The sequence below is a fragment of the Schistocerca gregaria genome, chromosome 3 (assembly GCF_023897955.1).
Source record: "Schistocerca gregaria isolate iqSchGreg1 chromosome 3, iqSchGreg1.2, whole genome shotgun sequence".
In the NCBI taxonomy this organism is placed as follows: Eukaryota; Metazoa; Arthropoda; class Insecta; order Orthoptera; family Acrididae; genus Schistocerca; species Schistocerca gregaria.
Genome location: NC_064922.1, coordinates 343,039,545 through 343,057,561, shown reverse-complemented (window position 1 = coordinate 343,057,561; position 18,017 = coordinate 343,039,545). Strand labels below are relative to the sequence as shown.

Genomic DNA, 18,017 nt, shown 5'->3' with positions numbered 1-18,017 from the left:
AGTATGTTACATTTATTCACGTTCAGCATCATCTACCAGTTCCTGCATCAGTCTCCAATCCTCTGCAGACTTTCTTGCATTTCGCTACCGTATTCTGGGAGAGCAATATTTTTATAGACAACACCGTTTACAAACAGCCTCACGGAGCTCCCAGACCTCCTTGAACTCCTGAAATTACCTTTACATTCGTCGATTTCATTCCATTGAGAACAACGTACTGAGGTCTATCTTCTGAGAATTCCAGTCACAAATCTGTTTTGTGGACTAAACGACAGTGAGGAACTGTACATCGAAAACATTCCGCAAGTCAAGGTACGAACCACCGTTCTTTACGGCTGTCTGGGTATCACGTACGAACAAAGCGAACTGATTCTCGAAATATTTCCTTTTTTTGGAAGCCCTGATAATTTTTACAAGGGATATTTTCTTTCTCCAAACACGTCACAATGCGTAAATGTAAAACATACGGAATGATGGTAGACTCTCTACTTTGTATCCGGTTCGTTATCCACATTAGATTTCATGCACAAAGCTTTTTTCCTGTATCAACCGTTGTTTAAATAAATACTTTATTCCATTCGCAATAAGGTAACTTTCATTTTAACGAAATTGGTGTTGAAAAAACAAACAAACGTTATTGGTAAGATCATAATATACATGTCTTGAAGCAGATCGTTTTACTTACATTCAAACACAAATTATCATGTACTTGTCACAGTTTCTTTTTTTCCACTAAAAAATCTGTTATATGCATCAATATCTCAGTCGCATGCCACGATCCACAGATCAGTGTCAAATATACCATCTTGTAATAACGTAAGTAGTAGAACCTAACGCCTGAATATACGACATTACGCAGTTTAATGTTAATGTGATGAGGTATTTACACATTTGTTCTTAGAATGAACAGCGTTGAATATTCAGGGATATACAGCTCGACCCATATTAGCTTTGTTGCTGTTACAGGTTGCGTAATCCATACGGCTGCGAGGATAGTGGCACATGTCTCACAAATAGATTATATTTCACAGTGTGATGTATGTTTGTGGGAGGGTAAGTATCTTATTACTTCTTGTTCGTACGTACGAGCACTTCGAGAAACATAGTGTTTCAAATAAAAATACATACTAATGCCAGATAGCAGATTTTATTCTCAGCCCTAGGGGGTGAAGTGACTGAAATGTTTGAGACGCATTGCTTTTACTTTCTTAATGACAGCTACTTTACTAAAGGATATTGAATACTTCATACTATAGCTTTATCGTCGATTTTCACTTGCTTTAGCAACGAAGTTGTCTGACAAACATGTTGTAGCCTTAACGATGACACTGAATTTCGTAACGTTTACCGGTAGCCTGATAAAAACATCTGTGGGAAATTTCATCCACAAGTAAGTACAAGGTTTGTCGTTGCAAATGTGCTTTTGTAAGTTCATTGGCGTTTAGTATGAAGGCTGTTTTTAAGGCAGTCACTAAACTTGTCACTTAACATTTGGTCCTTATGTTGTATCCACCAATTGCTAAACTAGAAAAGAAGCACAATATCATCATAAAACTTCAAACATACTGAAAATCGCGATTCGGGTTTTAAATGCCTAAACTTAATTTTCAGTATATATACATTTGCGTACGAAAAACCTGTATGCGTCCATAATAGTTTGCGAGGTTTTCCGCCGTCTTGAAGTATGCTTTTATCTTGTATCAAACGGAATGTCCACTTCTTCCAGCCGTTCTTCATGTAAAGCTACTTTTACTAAGAAGAACAACAGGCTACGAACTCTGGACGCAACCTGCTTTGTTGGCCAGATTTCAAGCGCAGTTTTCAACTCAAATTACAATTCAGTCGTGTCACAAGAACATCTCCTCTGACAAATTTCTGTCGTCAGAGTCTTCTCTTTTTTTCGTTTTACATTTTAAAGATCTGAGTTGACAAAAAACCATGGAAATTCGCCAGGTAGGAGCTCCATAAAGCTACGTACGGCGCTGCAGACACTCAGCGACTACGTGTCATGATTGAAACTCATCAAAAGGGTGCCTTTCGCCGCCGCACGACGCCCTAGGTGCACGTCGAACATAAAAATCCAACTCCCAACAACCCCTGAATCGTCTCAGTACCTTAACTTACGATAATAATGCTGCGTAAACTTAACTGAAAGCCAATTATGAACGATTACTCAATTATACTAACTGCTAAAAGTACAGATTTTTCACAAAATCCATGAAATATTAACCAACGTATCTGTACGCTTACAAGTCGGTACGATCAAACCTCCGCTCCATAACAAAGATGATTCAGGAAGTACATTAACACAAGGTCTGTTCGGAAAGTATATTCCTTAGGCAGTTATCGACACACTGGTAACCGCTGGTGCGCATTACTTTTAAACGTGTTCAATGCGCATTTCTTTCCAATGATGTGTTCCACTGATAAACAGTACATCTATATTTGCAAAAAAGGAACTTGTTGTCTCGTCATGGCCGTATGATGGACGTCCCCATAGGCAGAGAATCGTCTTCTACCCAAACGTCTTCTCAGCTGAAAGAGATGGAACTTACTTGGTACTTGGTCGGAGCTGTAGAGAGGATGGTCCAGTATCTTCGAGTGCTGCAGAAAATCAGGTCTACTGATGACTGATGAGAGCTGATCTGCCACTCGTCTCCTCAGATCAGTGGAGAAGCACCTGAGAGACAGGCGATTACCAGTGCTGAGGTATCGGTTGAACAAATGCTTGCAGAAACATCGTGACTACGTTGAAATATAATGATCAGCGTTATTGGAAATGTGTTAGTCTGGCATCTTCTGAATATTTTTCTTAGTTATAGCTATCGTTACCTTACTTTTTAAATTGTACCATAATCACTGGATGAATTTCTGAGATTGCGTTTTATGTCATTAAAAATAAAAATCAGTAATGTAAGTGGATAGTATTTAGAATTACTATCGTTACAAAAGATTAAACGTAACATTTTGTAAAAGAGAAAACATTACTATAACGTTGTTTTATATTGTTGAGCTTGCGAGTGCTCTATGGTACAGTAGGATGTCGGTGATTCATAGAACAGCAAACAAAATTCGCTTCAGTGATGTCTTCAAAAAGTAGGAAAATAGAGTTATTTCTTGCTTACATGAAACAAATTCAAATTCGGATCTAGCGGCTGACTGTGACAATCAAAATTATGTACTTTATTTTATATGCCACTAAAGATAACGACGAATGGAGATTAAATTAATACTGCAACAAACTTGGAAGCTTTTACTTCCTAATAAGACCTCAAAATGCACTTCAGTTTCAGCTTTTTAGAAATGCTTCGGATGTATAGTGCATTATTTGTATACTCCTGAGGCTACTTGGAAAGGAAAAGTTTACAGTGAGATATATGTTTGTTGACATTTACCCGTCATCGTTCTCTAAATCTAAATCAAATTAAAATTATCTTAATACCTTCAGCTGCTGATGGGCGTTGATATATATCAACGGGGACAGGTGAATATGTGTGCCCCGACCGGGACTCGAACCCGGGATCTCCTGCTTACATGTCAGACGCGCTATCCATCTTTTTTATTTTTAAATCCCATTTTGCTCGCTTTCGTTCGTTGCATCTGCTCGGGGCGGACATCGTAAGACACCCGTTTAAGTTCGTCGTTGATCGGTTAACTCAGTTTTTTTTTATTACAAAGAGCAGCTAACCCTCTGACCGAACACGCTGAGCTACCGCGCCGGCAACTTTATTTTCTATGCCATCCATCTGAGCCACCGAGGACACAGAGGATAGTGTGACTGCAGGGACTAAATCACACACGCCTCCCGCGAGACCCACATTCTCACCTTAAATGTCCAAGCACTACATTCGTAGTGTCCCACCCCTACTCACTCATTACTCGTGGAAGAGATTCTTACCAAGTCCCCTAAGATTTCGGTGAATATGTGTGCATCCGCACAGAAGAAGGAGGCCATGGCCGGTATTGCCAGAACTATATACTTATATGGATATGGTGTCTGTTCTTTCGGATACGTCCGAAAGAACAGACTCCGTTGATGACTTGCAGCTGTCGAGAACGAAATTAGAATTTTAATAGGAAATTGAGTGAACGGATCAACAAAGCACCTGAACAGGTGTCATCGGACGTGTGCCACGAATAAATTCAACTAACAATAGAGAACAAAATGATATCTAAAAAAAAAAAAAATGTATAGAGGGTCTGCCATGTAAGCAGGAGATCCGGGGTTCGAGTCCCGGTCGGGGCACACATTTTCATCTGTCCTCGTTGGTATATATCAACGCCCATCAGCAGCTGAAGGTATTAATATAATTGTAATTTGGTTCTCGACGGCTGTAGGTCATCAATGATGTCTGTTCTTTCGGACATGTCCGAAAGAACAGACACCATGTCCATATAAGTATAAACCTAAATCACGTGACTATTGAGTATAGCGGAGTCTTCTTTTTCACAATAGCTCCGTAAAGGAGAATGGATACGTTGCACTGCTACAAATCATATTCGTAATGCATCATCAAGTGTGTTATATTTGGTCATCTTATGTGAGTTATTTCTCAAGAACTTTAATTTATACATCCTGAATGCAAAAATCCGCAATTGAATTCCACTTTCGAACCATTAACCCTTCATGAGAATAAGTTTCTTCTTTAATAATCGGTTCTAGAATAAGATACGGAATTATATATGGCATTTGCCATATATTATACAGTCTAGATGAAACAACTGAAAATTAGAACACAAGATAAGGAAATTATATTTGTGTGAAGCTAATTTAAGAGCTGCAAGTCTCAGAATATACCGATGACAGCATAAATGTAAGCATAAATCTTGCAGAGTGCAAGATGCAGTTGTGTTTTGTGAACGTAGTAAGATAATTTAGATATGGGTACGTCGTGGAGTTAAGTAAGTGAAGAACGAAATACGTTTCGAGTATGTAACAATGTTATACTTGATAAATTTACAACATCTACATCTTACTTATACGGCGCGTGGAAAGGGACAGTTTTTCCCTTATCACTTCCGTGTTTTCTCATTCCATTCGTACATGGAGCGTGGAATGAATAATTGCTTTTTACGTGTTTCTGTAGTCTGTGCCAGCGTAATTTCATCTGCGCTGTATGCAGAAACGCATTGGAAACCCACGTTTAAGCACTTGTATAATGATGTACTAAAAAACTTTTCAGTGTCGAAATAACGTACCTGAACAGCACTTTTAAAGGCATCCCAGCTAAGCTCAATAATGATCATGTCTGGGGAATTTCGTGACCAGCGGAAGTGTTTAAACTCAGAAGAGTGTTCCTAGAGCCAATCCGTAGCAATTCTGGACGTGTGGGGTGTTGCATTGTCCTTCTGGAATTGCGCAAGTCCATCGGAATGCACAATGGACGTGAATGGGCGCAGGAGATCAGACAAGATGCTTACGTACGTATCACGTGTCAGAGTCGTACCTAGACGTGTCATGGGTCCCACATCACTCTAACTGCACACGCCCCACACCATTACAGAAGCTGTTTCCATACCCGTACACATCCATCCGCTCGATAGAATTTGGAACGAGACTCGTCCGACCAGGCCACAAGTTCCCAGTCATCAACAGTCCAATGTAAGTATTGATGGGCACAGACGAGACGTAAAGCTTTGTGTCTTCCAGTCATCAAGGGTACACATCGATGATGTCTAGTTAAATGGTTTGCACGCTGACACTTGTAGATGACCCAGCATTGAAATCTGCAGCAGTTTGCGTAAGGGCTGCACTTTCGTCACAATGAACGATTCTCTTCAGTCGTCATTGGTCCCGTATTTGCAGCATCTTTTTCCGGCCCCAGCGATATCCGAAACATGATGTTTTGCCGGATTCCTGATATTAACAGTACACTCGAGAAATGGTCGTACGGGAAAATCCCCACTTCGTCACTACCTCGACATGCTGTGTCCCATCGCTCGTGTGCCGACTATTACGCTACGTTCAAATTGACTTAAATCTTGATAGCCTGCCATTGTAGCAGCAGCAACTGATCTAGCGGAGCTTTCATTTGTACTCAGGTGATTCACGTGAAAAGGCTTTCGACGTGATTACAGCCGCACGTCGGAAATTTACAAATGGTTCAAATGGTTCTGAGCACTATGGGACTTAACATCTGAGGTCATCAGTCCCATAGACTTAGAACTACTTAAACCTAACTAACCTAAGGACATCACACACATCCATGCCCGAGGCAGGATTCGAACCTGCGACCGTAGCAGTCGCGCGGCTCCGGACTGAGCGCCTAGAACCGCTAGACCACCGCATCTAACAATTGCGCCAGACACTTGTTGTCCTACATCAGCGTCACTGACCATAGCACCGCATCCTATCTGTTTACACATCTCTATATTTGAATACACATGTCAATATCAGTTCCTATTCTTTTTTTTTCTTTTTTCTTTTTTTTTGGGCGCTTCATTGTATTTACGACTACCGTCATTACCGCAAGTTATTCCGCCTAAAACGTAAGTCTTTTCGAACAGACCCCGGAAGGTCCAACGACACTGACAGACCCCCGTGTCGACCTCAGCCCACAGGCGTCACTGGATGCGGATATGGAGGGGCATGTGATCAGCACACCGCTCTCCCGGCTGTTGTCATCTTTCGTGACTGGAGCCGCTTCTTCTCAATCAAGCAGATCCTCAATTGGCCTCTCAAGGCCTGAGTGGAACCTTATTGCCAACAACGCTAGGGAGACCCGGACGGTAACAATACATCAATCAATCACTGCGCTACAGCCTCTCTTCTTAGAAGCGAGAATTTGATTTACTGTCTTTCTTGCGGTGGGAGGGGGTGAGGGGGGGGGGGGGGGGAGAGAGGCTGGCGGGTTCTATAACAACAAAAGGAACAAATTGGTAATACAGCTGGCTGCGATGCAGACATTTTGTTACCCTTCCACATATTTTAACTTACTGAAGACGAACCCGAAAAACACTAATGATCAGAAAAAAGAAAATTAAAAATTACAGTTTTTAACGTCTCTTTTTGGGCAACGGCCTTGCCGCAGTGGATACACCGCTTCCCGTGAGGTCACCGAAGTTAAGCGCTGTCGGGCGTGGTCGGCACTTGGATGGATGACCATCCATGCCGCCATGCGCTGCTGCCATTTTTCGGGGTGCACTCAGCCTCGTGATGCCAACTGAGGAGCTACTCGACCGAATAGTAGCGGCTTCAGTAAAGAATACCATCATAACGACCGGGAGTGTGGTGTGCTGACCCCACGCCCCTCCTTTCCGCATCCTCCTCTGAAGATGACACGGCGGTGGGATGGTCCCGGTAGGCCACTCGCGATCTGAAGAGGGAGTGCTAAAGTCTCTTTTATATTCGAGTCAGATCCAGTATGGAGCTCAAATTTTATGTTGGTGGCTTGATTAGTAACACAGTTACAGGCGAAAAAAAATTTTTTTTGTTATGCGTTTGTACTGCAGGATTTTCCAACGCTATTTTTGTCTCTTTAGAATTCAAAGCAAAACTGTACTACCGGAATCTTACACAATGGTTAGAACTCGTATGTGGACTGGACTGACGCTGTAAGTATGCAAAGGGCAGCCTGGGTGACTTCTCGAGCAAGTAACTAAAAAAAAAAAAAAAAAAAAAAAAAAAAAAAAAAAAAAAAAAAAAAAAAAAAAAAGAAAAAAAAACTGATACACATTTCAGAAAAGACATTTTATTGTTTTCTTTATTGAGTTTCGATTCCCCCCGATGGGGGCGGGCTGGCAGCAGCTTAGTACGCCGCTCTTCAGCCTACAGAATTTGTTTTAAAAAGATGAAGATAATAAATAATAAAATCAGGCGATAAAATCGGTGACTTCAATTGTAAAATAGCGGAAAATTGTGGAACTTCAAACTTTTTTCTTTATTGAATCAGAAAAGACGTATAAAATGTATTAAAAAGTTGAAAATTGCACGAACAAGGTTTGAGGGCAGTATCCAGGAATAATCGTAACGGTTCTATCACGCTCACGGTCAATGAAGATCAATTAACGTGGGGCGTTCAGTGAGTAACACTTTTTTCTGGGCTAATTTTGGTCGAAAAGAAGAAATGCAGAATTTGTTGTGGGACATTGTGGATTAGTCCCTCTTCAGCCCCTACAGTGTCATGAATTTCCGACAGATGGCAGCGCTATACACAGCCTTCAAAATGGCGTCTGTAACAGACGAACGTTCCAAGTAGAGAGCTGTGGCTGAGTTCCTTTTGGCGGAAAAGCAGATCATTGAAGATATTCACAGGCGTTGTAGAATGTCTACGGAGACCTAGTAGTGAACAAAAGCACGACGAGTCGTTGGACGTCTCAGTTCTTCATCAGCCATTCTATAGCCCGGATTTCGCATCTTCCGACTTCCATCTGTTTGGGCCAAGAATGCACTCTTCATGAAGCAGTACGTGAACGGTGGAATGTTGTTGATGCAACAAGACGTTGCGTCCGACGTCGACCAGTAAAGTGGTACCATGCGGACATACGGCTCCCAGTTGGTGGCCTAAGGCCGTCGCATTGGATTGTGATTATGTTGAAAAACAGGGTTATGTAGTCAAAAGAGTGAGGAATAATGTGGTATATTGAAATCCAACCTGCTTTAGCAAAAAAGTTCTGCATTACTTATTGAACACCTCTCGCATAAATGATACGTTTAGTAATAATTTGTGACACTATGATTTTTTATGCTGAATGTTCGATTTAATTTTTGTTGATGCTTTATTTCATGTGAAAAGCGATTGACGTATTAGATGGATGTAAAAATAGGAAGTCTGAGAGTATTAACGAAATATAAAGAAAAATTTCCATATTTTTACTGAGCGTTAATCTCTGACTAATATGAAAATGGAGAAGAAAAGAGATTTTACCATCCCAGACGGCCACTCAAAATCTTTACCTTCCCTTATGAGCGACTGAAAATTAATCGTTCCTAGGAAATCGACGGCAACTGACAATCCTCTAAAATTGAGGTAATATCATAACGTTATTTGAATATAAGCAATTGCGTCAGTTATATTACTGACTCAGATGATTCCTTGACCTCGGCATCGCGATTCTAGGATCACATAAACATACCGAGTACAGAAATGACGAATTATTTTTTTTATATCCAAGGTGTTTCACAGTCAGAACAGAAGTAAATCGTTTCTTCGTTCTCCAGTTTTTCACGATAGACAACGTCTTACGATCTCCATCATGAGGCGGCTGCATATAATACTTAACAGATCTACCTTATCGACTGAGAGGACAGAAAAGTACAGAGACGTTACTATCGAGGATCTAGACGGGCTGCCTTACATCCGTAACAGGGACGGGAACATCACAACACATGTCTCTGTGACAAGAATACAATTATGTTTGAAGTGCATCAGTAAATATTGTTGATTTGATGGTGCACCCAATAACCCACAGATAATCAAGAGCAGGGATATCGCGAGTACGTTGCTTCAGCAGTAATCTGTTACAAATTCAATAATAGCCAAAGTCGCAACAAATCTGATTCTACGTCTTCTAGAAGAATGTAATACATTGTTGCACTAAGTGACTTTTTATAGTCCGTAGAAGTATCAGGTGTGGATGCACGTCCGAAGCATTATCCACTTGGCGTCCTCTACGAGTCCTAAGTATTAGTCGGGTACATTTCCTAAAATCCTGCGCTAGAACACTATTAAACGAAATGTCTTTTTTTCTGAGTGACGTTACTTTGTATAAATATACATAAAATGCCTTAACGCGGTATCCAGGAAATACTGGTCACAAGAATGAATATACGACGCATTTTAGAGAGTCGCAAATAACTGTCATTGATCTAGATAATATTGTATGCAGTGATGTGTAATTGTACGCGACTCGGTGCGAAAGTAGCAGCGGGAAAATGTTAAAGACGCATGTCGAGCGATATTATCTTGTAATATTATGACAACAGTAGATTTGGGTGGAACTCATATATGACCTGAAGTAGTTTGTCTTGGTTTGGATCTCTGCACATTAGATCATGTTGCTGGCCAAGTGAACACACTTGTTTATGACATTTTTTTAATTTACTACATTATTTCATAATATCAGTCTCTCGACATGATAATTCTCTTTTTTAATAGCAAATTTGATTACCTGGGAAGTCGTTGTAAAACATGATTTTTTGTTGTTCAGGCGTGCGCAAATCCCTTACCTGCAAATCACCGAAGTTGAGAAGTAGTCGATTGTGTGCTAGACTTACCCAGCGATAAATCCAGCAACAACTAGTTACCATACATCCGAGAGAATGGCAACAAATTCCGCATGCAGTGTAAAGTGGAAAGACTTCCCATAAGATTAAACTTTAAGACAGTATAAACTAATACACACTAAATACAATACTACCTGTGTCATAATATCGTTTACTAAATGATACCAATTTTGGAGGATTAATCCTCGGTCTTTATGCATCTGACTTACAGCTACATCGCACAGAATGAGTTAACAGCCAGCATTTATAGATGCCTAAAGAAGGAGGCTTAATCCTGCGAATATGATGGCGTTTAATGAAAGACATGGTGGCGGAGGGCTATTGTATTTCTTATAGCTAAGACAGTACCACAGTGAGTTCGCACCACACTTAAATACGCGACTGGCGTCTTTCGACAAGAACAGAAATCAGGGGTCATAGATTTTCATGATATGTTTTAAGGGCAGGGGACAGAGGTCAATGAAGGGAATTTCGTTGGGTAACAGACTCCATACAAAGCGCAAGCGTTTCATGTAGAGTGCTGCTCCATGTCTTACGTCGCACCTGTAACGTTACCTCACGAGTGCCACGTCATGTTGTGAGAATTTATTTCCAAATTAGAGTTTTTCGGGGTTGACACAAGTTTTCGATGCGATGTGTGCGTGTTTGTTGTTCTGTCACTTTCTTTACAGTTGTCTTTTTATGTTGCTGCTGTGTTCTGTCTCCTCCGTCAAGCAGAATTTCACAGACAAATGCAACGTGTCCGGACGGGGTTCAAATCCAGTATGTCAGCCACAGTGTCACATCGTGGAGCGTAATGGATCTACCCGATTGAGGAATTACCATCAACAGTGCCATGTACCCTCACTTCATGAGGCACTGTGTAGAAGCTTGTAACTGTTTTCAAACCATTTGCATGACACAGTTTATCCACGAAGAAATACATTTCCCTAAAGGCCTTGCCCGCAAATGACAAACAATTACAATCAAATAAACACCCTTAGCTGCTTACAGGCGTTGACATACGTCAACGGGGACAGATGAAAATGTGTGCCCCGACCGGGACTCGAACCCGGGATCTCCTGCTTACAGGGCAGATGCTCTATCCATCTTTCTTTTTTAATTTTTTAATTTAATCTCATTTTGGTCGCTTTTGTTCGTTGCATCTGCTCGGGGCGGACGTCGTAAGACATCCATTATGTTCGTTGTTGATCGATTGACTCAGTTTTTTTTATTACAGAGTGCACGTAACCCTCTGACCGAACACGCTGAGCTACCGTGCCGGCTGCCGCTCGGTCCATCTGAGCCACCGAGGACACAGAGGATAGCGCGACTGCAGGGATTTATCTCTGGCACGCCTCCTGCGAAACCCACATTCTCAACGTATTGTCCCGCACTACATTCGTAGTGCCCCCGTCCATTAAACTCATTATCGCGGCGCGTAGCTGATTCCCGTAAGAGTTCAGGCACCGTTTGTGCATGTCCGAAAGAACAGATACCATCTTAGTAAATATATAGTTAAGGCTCACCGGCCACTTGAGCATCTTCTTCTCCTCTGCGAATCCACAAACAGCGCCCGAACTCTTACGGGAATCGGCAACGCACCGCGAGTAATGAGTTTAATGGACGGGGGCACTACGAATGTAGTGCGGGACAATACGTTGAGAATGTGGGTTTCGCGGGACGCGTGCCAGAGATAAATCCCTACAGTCGGGCTATCCTTTGTGTCCTCGGTGGCTCAGATGGATAGAGCGTCTGCCATGTAAGCAGGAGATCCCGGGTTCGAGTCCCGTTCGGGGCACACATTTTCATCTGTCCCCGTTGACGTATTTCAACGCCTGTAAGCAGGTAAGGGTGTTCATTTCACTGTAATTTCATTCTAACGAGCTGCATAGTCACCGATGGTATCTGTTCTGACTAACAAGATTAATAAATGTCACAGCTTTCCGCAGGATTTCATGAAGTCAGGGAATACGGTCGTAATCCGTCTGTCTGATGGGAATCTTAGGGTGGATGAGGTAACGCTGTGGGTGAGACACTCGGAAGGAACAGGGTTCGAATCCCGTCCTGATACGTTGCATGTGTGTGCGAAGGAGGTACAATATCTGGACCACATAAGAAGACGACTGGCGAAGGAAGAAAACGCAAAACAGCACACGCGCACGCAAGGACACGCGCGCTTGCGCGCTCACACACACACACACACACACACACACACACACACACACAGAGAGAGAGAGAGAGAATCATATTTGAAAACTCTGGTCACTGGAAAAAGAGAATAAAGATACATGACTGCTGCAACAGGTTTACTCTTTAAGGGTTTTTTCAGTTTACGTAGGACAACTGCACTTGTTTTTTGTTTATTGTTCAGCAACCGATTCCAGTCTACAGTCCTTGGGCATCATAAACATGAACAGCTGAGCTTATAGACCGCAATCGGTTGTCAGATAACAAACAAAATAAAATAAAAAATAAAAAAATTAAAATGTTCAGCTGTTGTACTGACTGTGAAATTCTTCAAATTATTCAAGTATCTTACAGCTGTCGACGACGGCTTACACATAATATTACTTTAGTAATGAAATTGTTACGAAAACAGGCTCTGAACGAAGCAGAGGCGAAACAGATGTTAGCGAGCGGGCGTGCTGGCACGAGCTGCGTGCTGCCCCGTGCGTTATCGAGCGGCGAACGTGCCGGGTCGGCGGCGTGCTGGCGGGCCGCCGGTACTCACCGATGAAGCCGCGGGCCTCGCAGGTGGCCGCGGACAGCGCGAGCACGGCCAAGAGCACGAGGGCGCGCCGCTGAGCCGCCATGGTGTGGCTGCCGCCGGCGTGCCGAGCAGGACTCAGCGCCCCGCGGCCAGCCGGCGCGCACCGCCACGCTGTGGCGGCGGCTGCAGCCCCGCGCGCCGTCTGCGCCGACGCCGACGCTGCCAACAGGTACCCCGAGCGCCCTCCGCCGGCGTGGGCGGCACTCCGGCCCCCGGACGGCCCGCGCCGATCGATACTGGCCGAGCTACCTGCCCGCGGAGGCGCGCGCGCACGTCGACAGAGACGGTCGGACGCGGTCGGCGGCTGCGGGATCGAGACGGAGCGAGAATGCGCGGGCGACGCTGCCGCGGCGCGCGCCCTTTGTCACAGCCCGGGGACGACGCCCACGCGACGCTCCGGTGCGCTTGCGCAGTGGCTCGCTCGGCCCTTCGCGCAGGGCGGCGGTAGTACGGAGAACGGCGGCCGGTCGGGCAGACGGCAGAGCGCGCGGTCGGCGCTCGCTGCCCGTTATCGCTCCCTTCCCCTCCCCTCCGCACCCCTCCCCCCCCCCCCCCCAATCCTACCCGGCCGCAGCTGGAGGCAACATGGCGGCCGCCTGACGTCACCGCGCCCCCCGGCCGCGTCCTCCCCATGACCTATTGCAATAACGATTGTGCCACCCCCCCGCTGCTGCCGCCGTCGCCCACTGTAACGGTGCTAGTGGCGCTATTGATCGCGCGAACACTTGTTGAGCTCCCTGTCGGCCGCCACCGTCGAATGGGACCTCGCCTCCCTGGACGCCGGCGCTGCGGAATGAATCTCTCTCTGTCTGCCCCACCGCGAGTTTTCGTCTTATTTTCTCCGTGGCGCAGCAAACACTCGCCAGAATACACGCCTCGTCTACCACCAACCGCGTCCCGTTTGCGTGCAACGGCAGCCCTACATGAAACATTACTTGCAGACTCTTGCACGGCGCCAGAACACTTGTTGAGCGACCATCTGTAGTGCTGTAAATACTGCTTTCCATTAACAAACGACAATATCTCGCTGAATAGGTCAGTAATTGTTTAACGCCCTCTATAGTTCATCCAGCGAAAGAAGGGCGTGACAATTGATAGCCCTGTGGTTCAAATGGCTCTGAGCACTATGGGACGTAACATCTGTGGTCATCAGTCCCCTAGAACTTATAAATACTTAAACCTAACTAACCTAAGGACATCACGCACATCTATGCCCGAGACAGGATTCGAACCTGCGACCGTAGCGGTCACGCGGTTTCAAACTGAAGCGCCTAGAACCGGAAATTAACAGATCACAAAAATTCTCAATTTGCGAATAAGGACTGTCATCAACTGTAGAATGGAATGACGACAATGAAAATTTGTGACGAACCGGGACTCGAACGCGCGAGTGGTCGCCTTACCATTTGGCTATCCGTGCAGGACTCACAACCGGATCCAAACTTCCACATGTCGTCAACCACGCGTCTACATGCATGCATGTCCAAAGGAACTTTGCATCATAATCAGAATAACACAGGCACTGCAATATCCTATCGAAATTAACACACGCTGAACGCGGAATTGTAGACGGAAGTAGACACATGGGACATTTAATTTCGGAAATCGTTAGAGTATTCAGTATTCCGAAATCCACTGTGTCAAGAGTTGCCGAGAATACGAAATTTTAGGCATTACCTCTCACCACAGACAATGCAGTGGCCGACAGTCTCACTTAACGACCGACAGCAACAGCTTTTTCATTGAGTAGTCAGTGCTGACAGACAAGCAACACTGCGCGACATATCCTCAGAAATCTGCGTATCCGTTAGGACAGTGCAGTGAAGTTTGGCTTTAATGCGCTACGACTGCAGGTGACCGAAGCGTGTGCCGTAACTAACACCACGACATCGACTGTAGCGTCTCTCCTAGGCCCTTCACCGTATCGGTTGGACCCTAGAAACCTGGGACTGGAAAACCGTGGCCTGGTCAGGTGAATCCCGATTCCAGATGGTGAGAGCTGATGGTAGGGTTCGAGTGTGGTGCAGACCCCACGAAGCCATGGACCCAAGTTGTCAACAAGGCACTGTGATAGCTGGTGGTGGCTCCATAATGGTATGGGCTGTGTATACGTCGAATGGGGTGGGCCTTCTGGTCCAACTGAATCGATCATTCACTGGAATTGGTTATGTTCGCCTACTTGGAGACCATATGCAGCCATTCCATTTATGGACTTCATGTCCCCCAAAAAACGATGGAACTTTTACGGATGACATTGCGCCATGCTACTGGCCCACAATTGTCGTGATTGGTTTGAAGAACATTTTGGGCAGTTTGGTCGAATGATTTAGTCCTCCAGATCGCCCGACATGAATCTCATCGAACATCTGTCGGACATAATCGAGAGGACAGTTCATTCACAAAGTCCTACACTGGTAACTTAATTATGGACTCGTATAAAGGGAGCCTGGCTCAATATTTCTGCAGGTAACATCCAGCTACTTGTTGAGTCCATGCCACATCGAGTTGCTGCACTACCCGACACGATATATGCTATACAGCTCAATGTATTACTAATGGCAGAAATTTTCATACCCAGAACGCCTGCCTCCTACACAGTGTCGTCGAGTAAATATCTCTATCTCACCACGAGCTTATTTTCCCACGTTTCACAAATAGCAAAACATGCGCCTCCTCTACCATAATTTTTTTTTTCTGTTTGTATCAGAAAACAGTACTACAAGAAATATTACTCGTGAATCTTGCACTACACTTGAAAGCTACTTGCGCTACCCATAGTTTTATTAACACTCCTCTCCATTAACAAATGACACGATACCAACTCATCCATTTCCCATACCTTCTTCCCTTCTTGTAGCGCCTTCTGATACTCTAATCAGAAAACCCAGATCCTTAATATGCTAACTCAAAGCGACACTACATTTCTATTCCATCTTCCGTGCAACTCTACGCCCTTTACATCGTCCCTCTTCGGAACTACAACAGACGAACACTACTTAATGATGAAGTTTTTCCTGAGGTGTATCCTTTCTTCCATCTCACGTATCCTTTCATTTCTTACCTCCTTGATCTTCCTCCTTCCATAACAGTTTGTTGCTTGCTGCACTTTGATATTACTTATACAAGGTGATTCTTATAAACATTTAAAAACCCTAGAACCGACGTAGATGACTCTGAGACAAGTGATTGCACGCAAGACACATAGGGTCGCAAATTTCTGGAAGTACCTCAAAACTGGATGAGAAACGTCGAACGTGCGATGTCAACAGATGACGTGGGTGTGAGGGGATGATAAGCGATGCAATAGTTGCATTCGAGCAAACGTGGAAATTTCGAACACCTTTTGTAAATGCGATCTTTTGTCAACGTAGAAGCTACAAAATTAGTAAACGTAGAAGCTACAAAATTATTGTCCTCGCTAAAGACACTATTTAGTAAAGACTACGTAGTTCGTTTACTGGTAACGACGCAGTTCGGAAGCTTATTTACTTGTGAAGCAATACGGTAGATGTTTGTTATTCTGACAATTTTATAATCCATCTTAGGCTGCAAGATCGGTAAAGAAAATAATAAAACATAATGTAAGCACATAATTGTTTAACACAATGAAAAATGTACTGCCTGCCAGACACAAGACTCGACACCTAAGCTCCACTTGCTAAAGGCGTGCACGTGGGACCAGAACCAACACCGACGTGAATACTTGACTTGTTTTGGGACGATCACATGCGACACACCTATAGGTTCAATCGCTGCTTGTGCGGCGAGGTATGTCATCGGCGACGTCCATTGTTCAATATTTTTCATCCACTTTTGAGGTACTTTCCGATATATGCGACCCAATGTGTCTTATATTAAATTACTTGTCTCAGTGTAATATAAATCGCTTCGAGGTTTTTAAACCTTGTTTACTATGGCTGGCGAATCTTCTGGATTTTGGGCATAGGATCAGGGACTTCGGCCTGTAAATTGCAAGATGCAGCAGTGCCAACATCTCGCAGCCAATATAGCTCACAGTACTGGAGAAGTAGGGTTAACTCTAAAGAAGCACAAATATATCAAGATACTCTCCTGGAAATGGAAAAAAGAACACATTGACACCGGTGTGACAGACCCACCATACTTGCTCCGGACACTGCGAGAGGGCTGTACAAGCAATGATCACACGCACGGCACAGCGGACACACCAGGAACCGCGGTGTTGGCCGTCGAATGGCGCTAGCTGCGCAGCATTTGTGCACCGCCGCCGTCAGTGTCAGCCAGTTTGCCGTGGCATACGGAGCTCCATCGCAGTCTTCAACACTGGTAGCATGCCGCGACAGCGTGGACGTGAACCGTATGTGCAGTTGACGGACTTTGAGCGAGGGCGTATAGTGGGCATGCGGGAGGCCGGGTGGACGTACCGCCGAATTGCTCAACACGTGGAGCGTGAGGTCTCCACAGCACATCGATGTTGTCGCCAGTGGTCGGCAGAAGGTGCACGTGCCCGTCGACCTGGGACCGGACCACAGCGACGCACGGATGCACGCCAAGACCGTAGGATCCTACGCAGTGCCGTAGGGGACCGCATAGCCACTTCCCAGCAAATTAGGGACACTGTTGCTCCTGGGGTATCGGCGAGGACCATTCGCAACCGTCTCCATGAAGCTGGGCTACGGTCCCGCACACCGTTAGGCCGTCTTCCGCTCACGCCCCAACATCGTGCAGCCCGCCTCCAGTGGTGTCGCGACAGGCGTGAATGCAGAGACGAATGGAGACGTGTCGTCTTCAGCGATGAGAGTCGCTTCTGCCTTGGTGCCAATGATGGTCGTATGCGTGTTTGGCGCCGTGCAGGTGAGCGCCACAATCAGGACTGCATACGACCGAGGCACACAGGGCCAACACCCTGCATCATGGTGTGGGGAGCGATCTCCTACACTGGCCGTACACCTCTGGTGATCGTCGAGGGGACACTGAACAGTGCACGGTACATCCAAACCGTCATCGAACCCATCGTTCTACCATTCCTAGACCGGCAAGGGCACTTGCTGTTCCAACAGG

The 18,017-nt window shown here is 44.8% G+C and overlaps 1 protein-coding gene across 2 annotated transcripts in view; it reads right to left on the bottom strand.

The window, feature by feature from the left end:
• Positions 1–13,469, bottom strand: part of LOC126354820 (receptor-type tyrosine-protein phosphatase N2) — a 394,642-nt gene extending 381,173 nt beyond the window's left edge. Inside the window, exon 1 of one of the 2 annotated variants that reach the window (XM_050004761.1) lies at positions 12,939–13,469. In XM_050004761.1, the coding sequence (XP_049860718.1) occupies positions 12,939–13,020 (82 nt within the window). In that variant the 5' untranslated portion in view covers positions 13,021–13,469. The remainder of the gene's footprint in view (positions 1–12,938) is intronic. The other variant, XM_050004762.1, reaches the window with a different exon arrangement.
• Between the last annotated feature and the right edge of the window lie 4,548 nt (positions 13,470–18,017).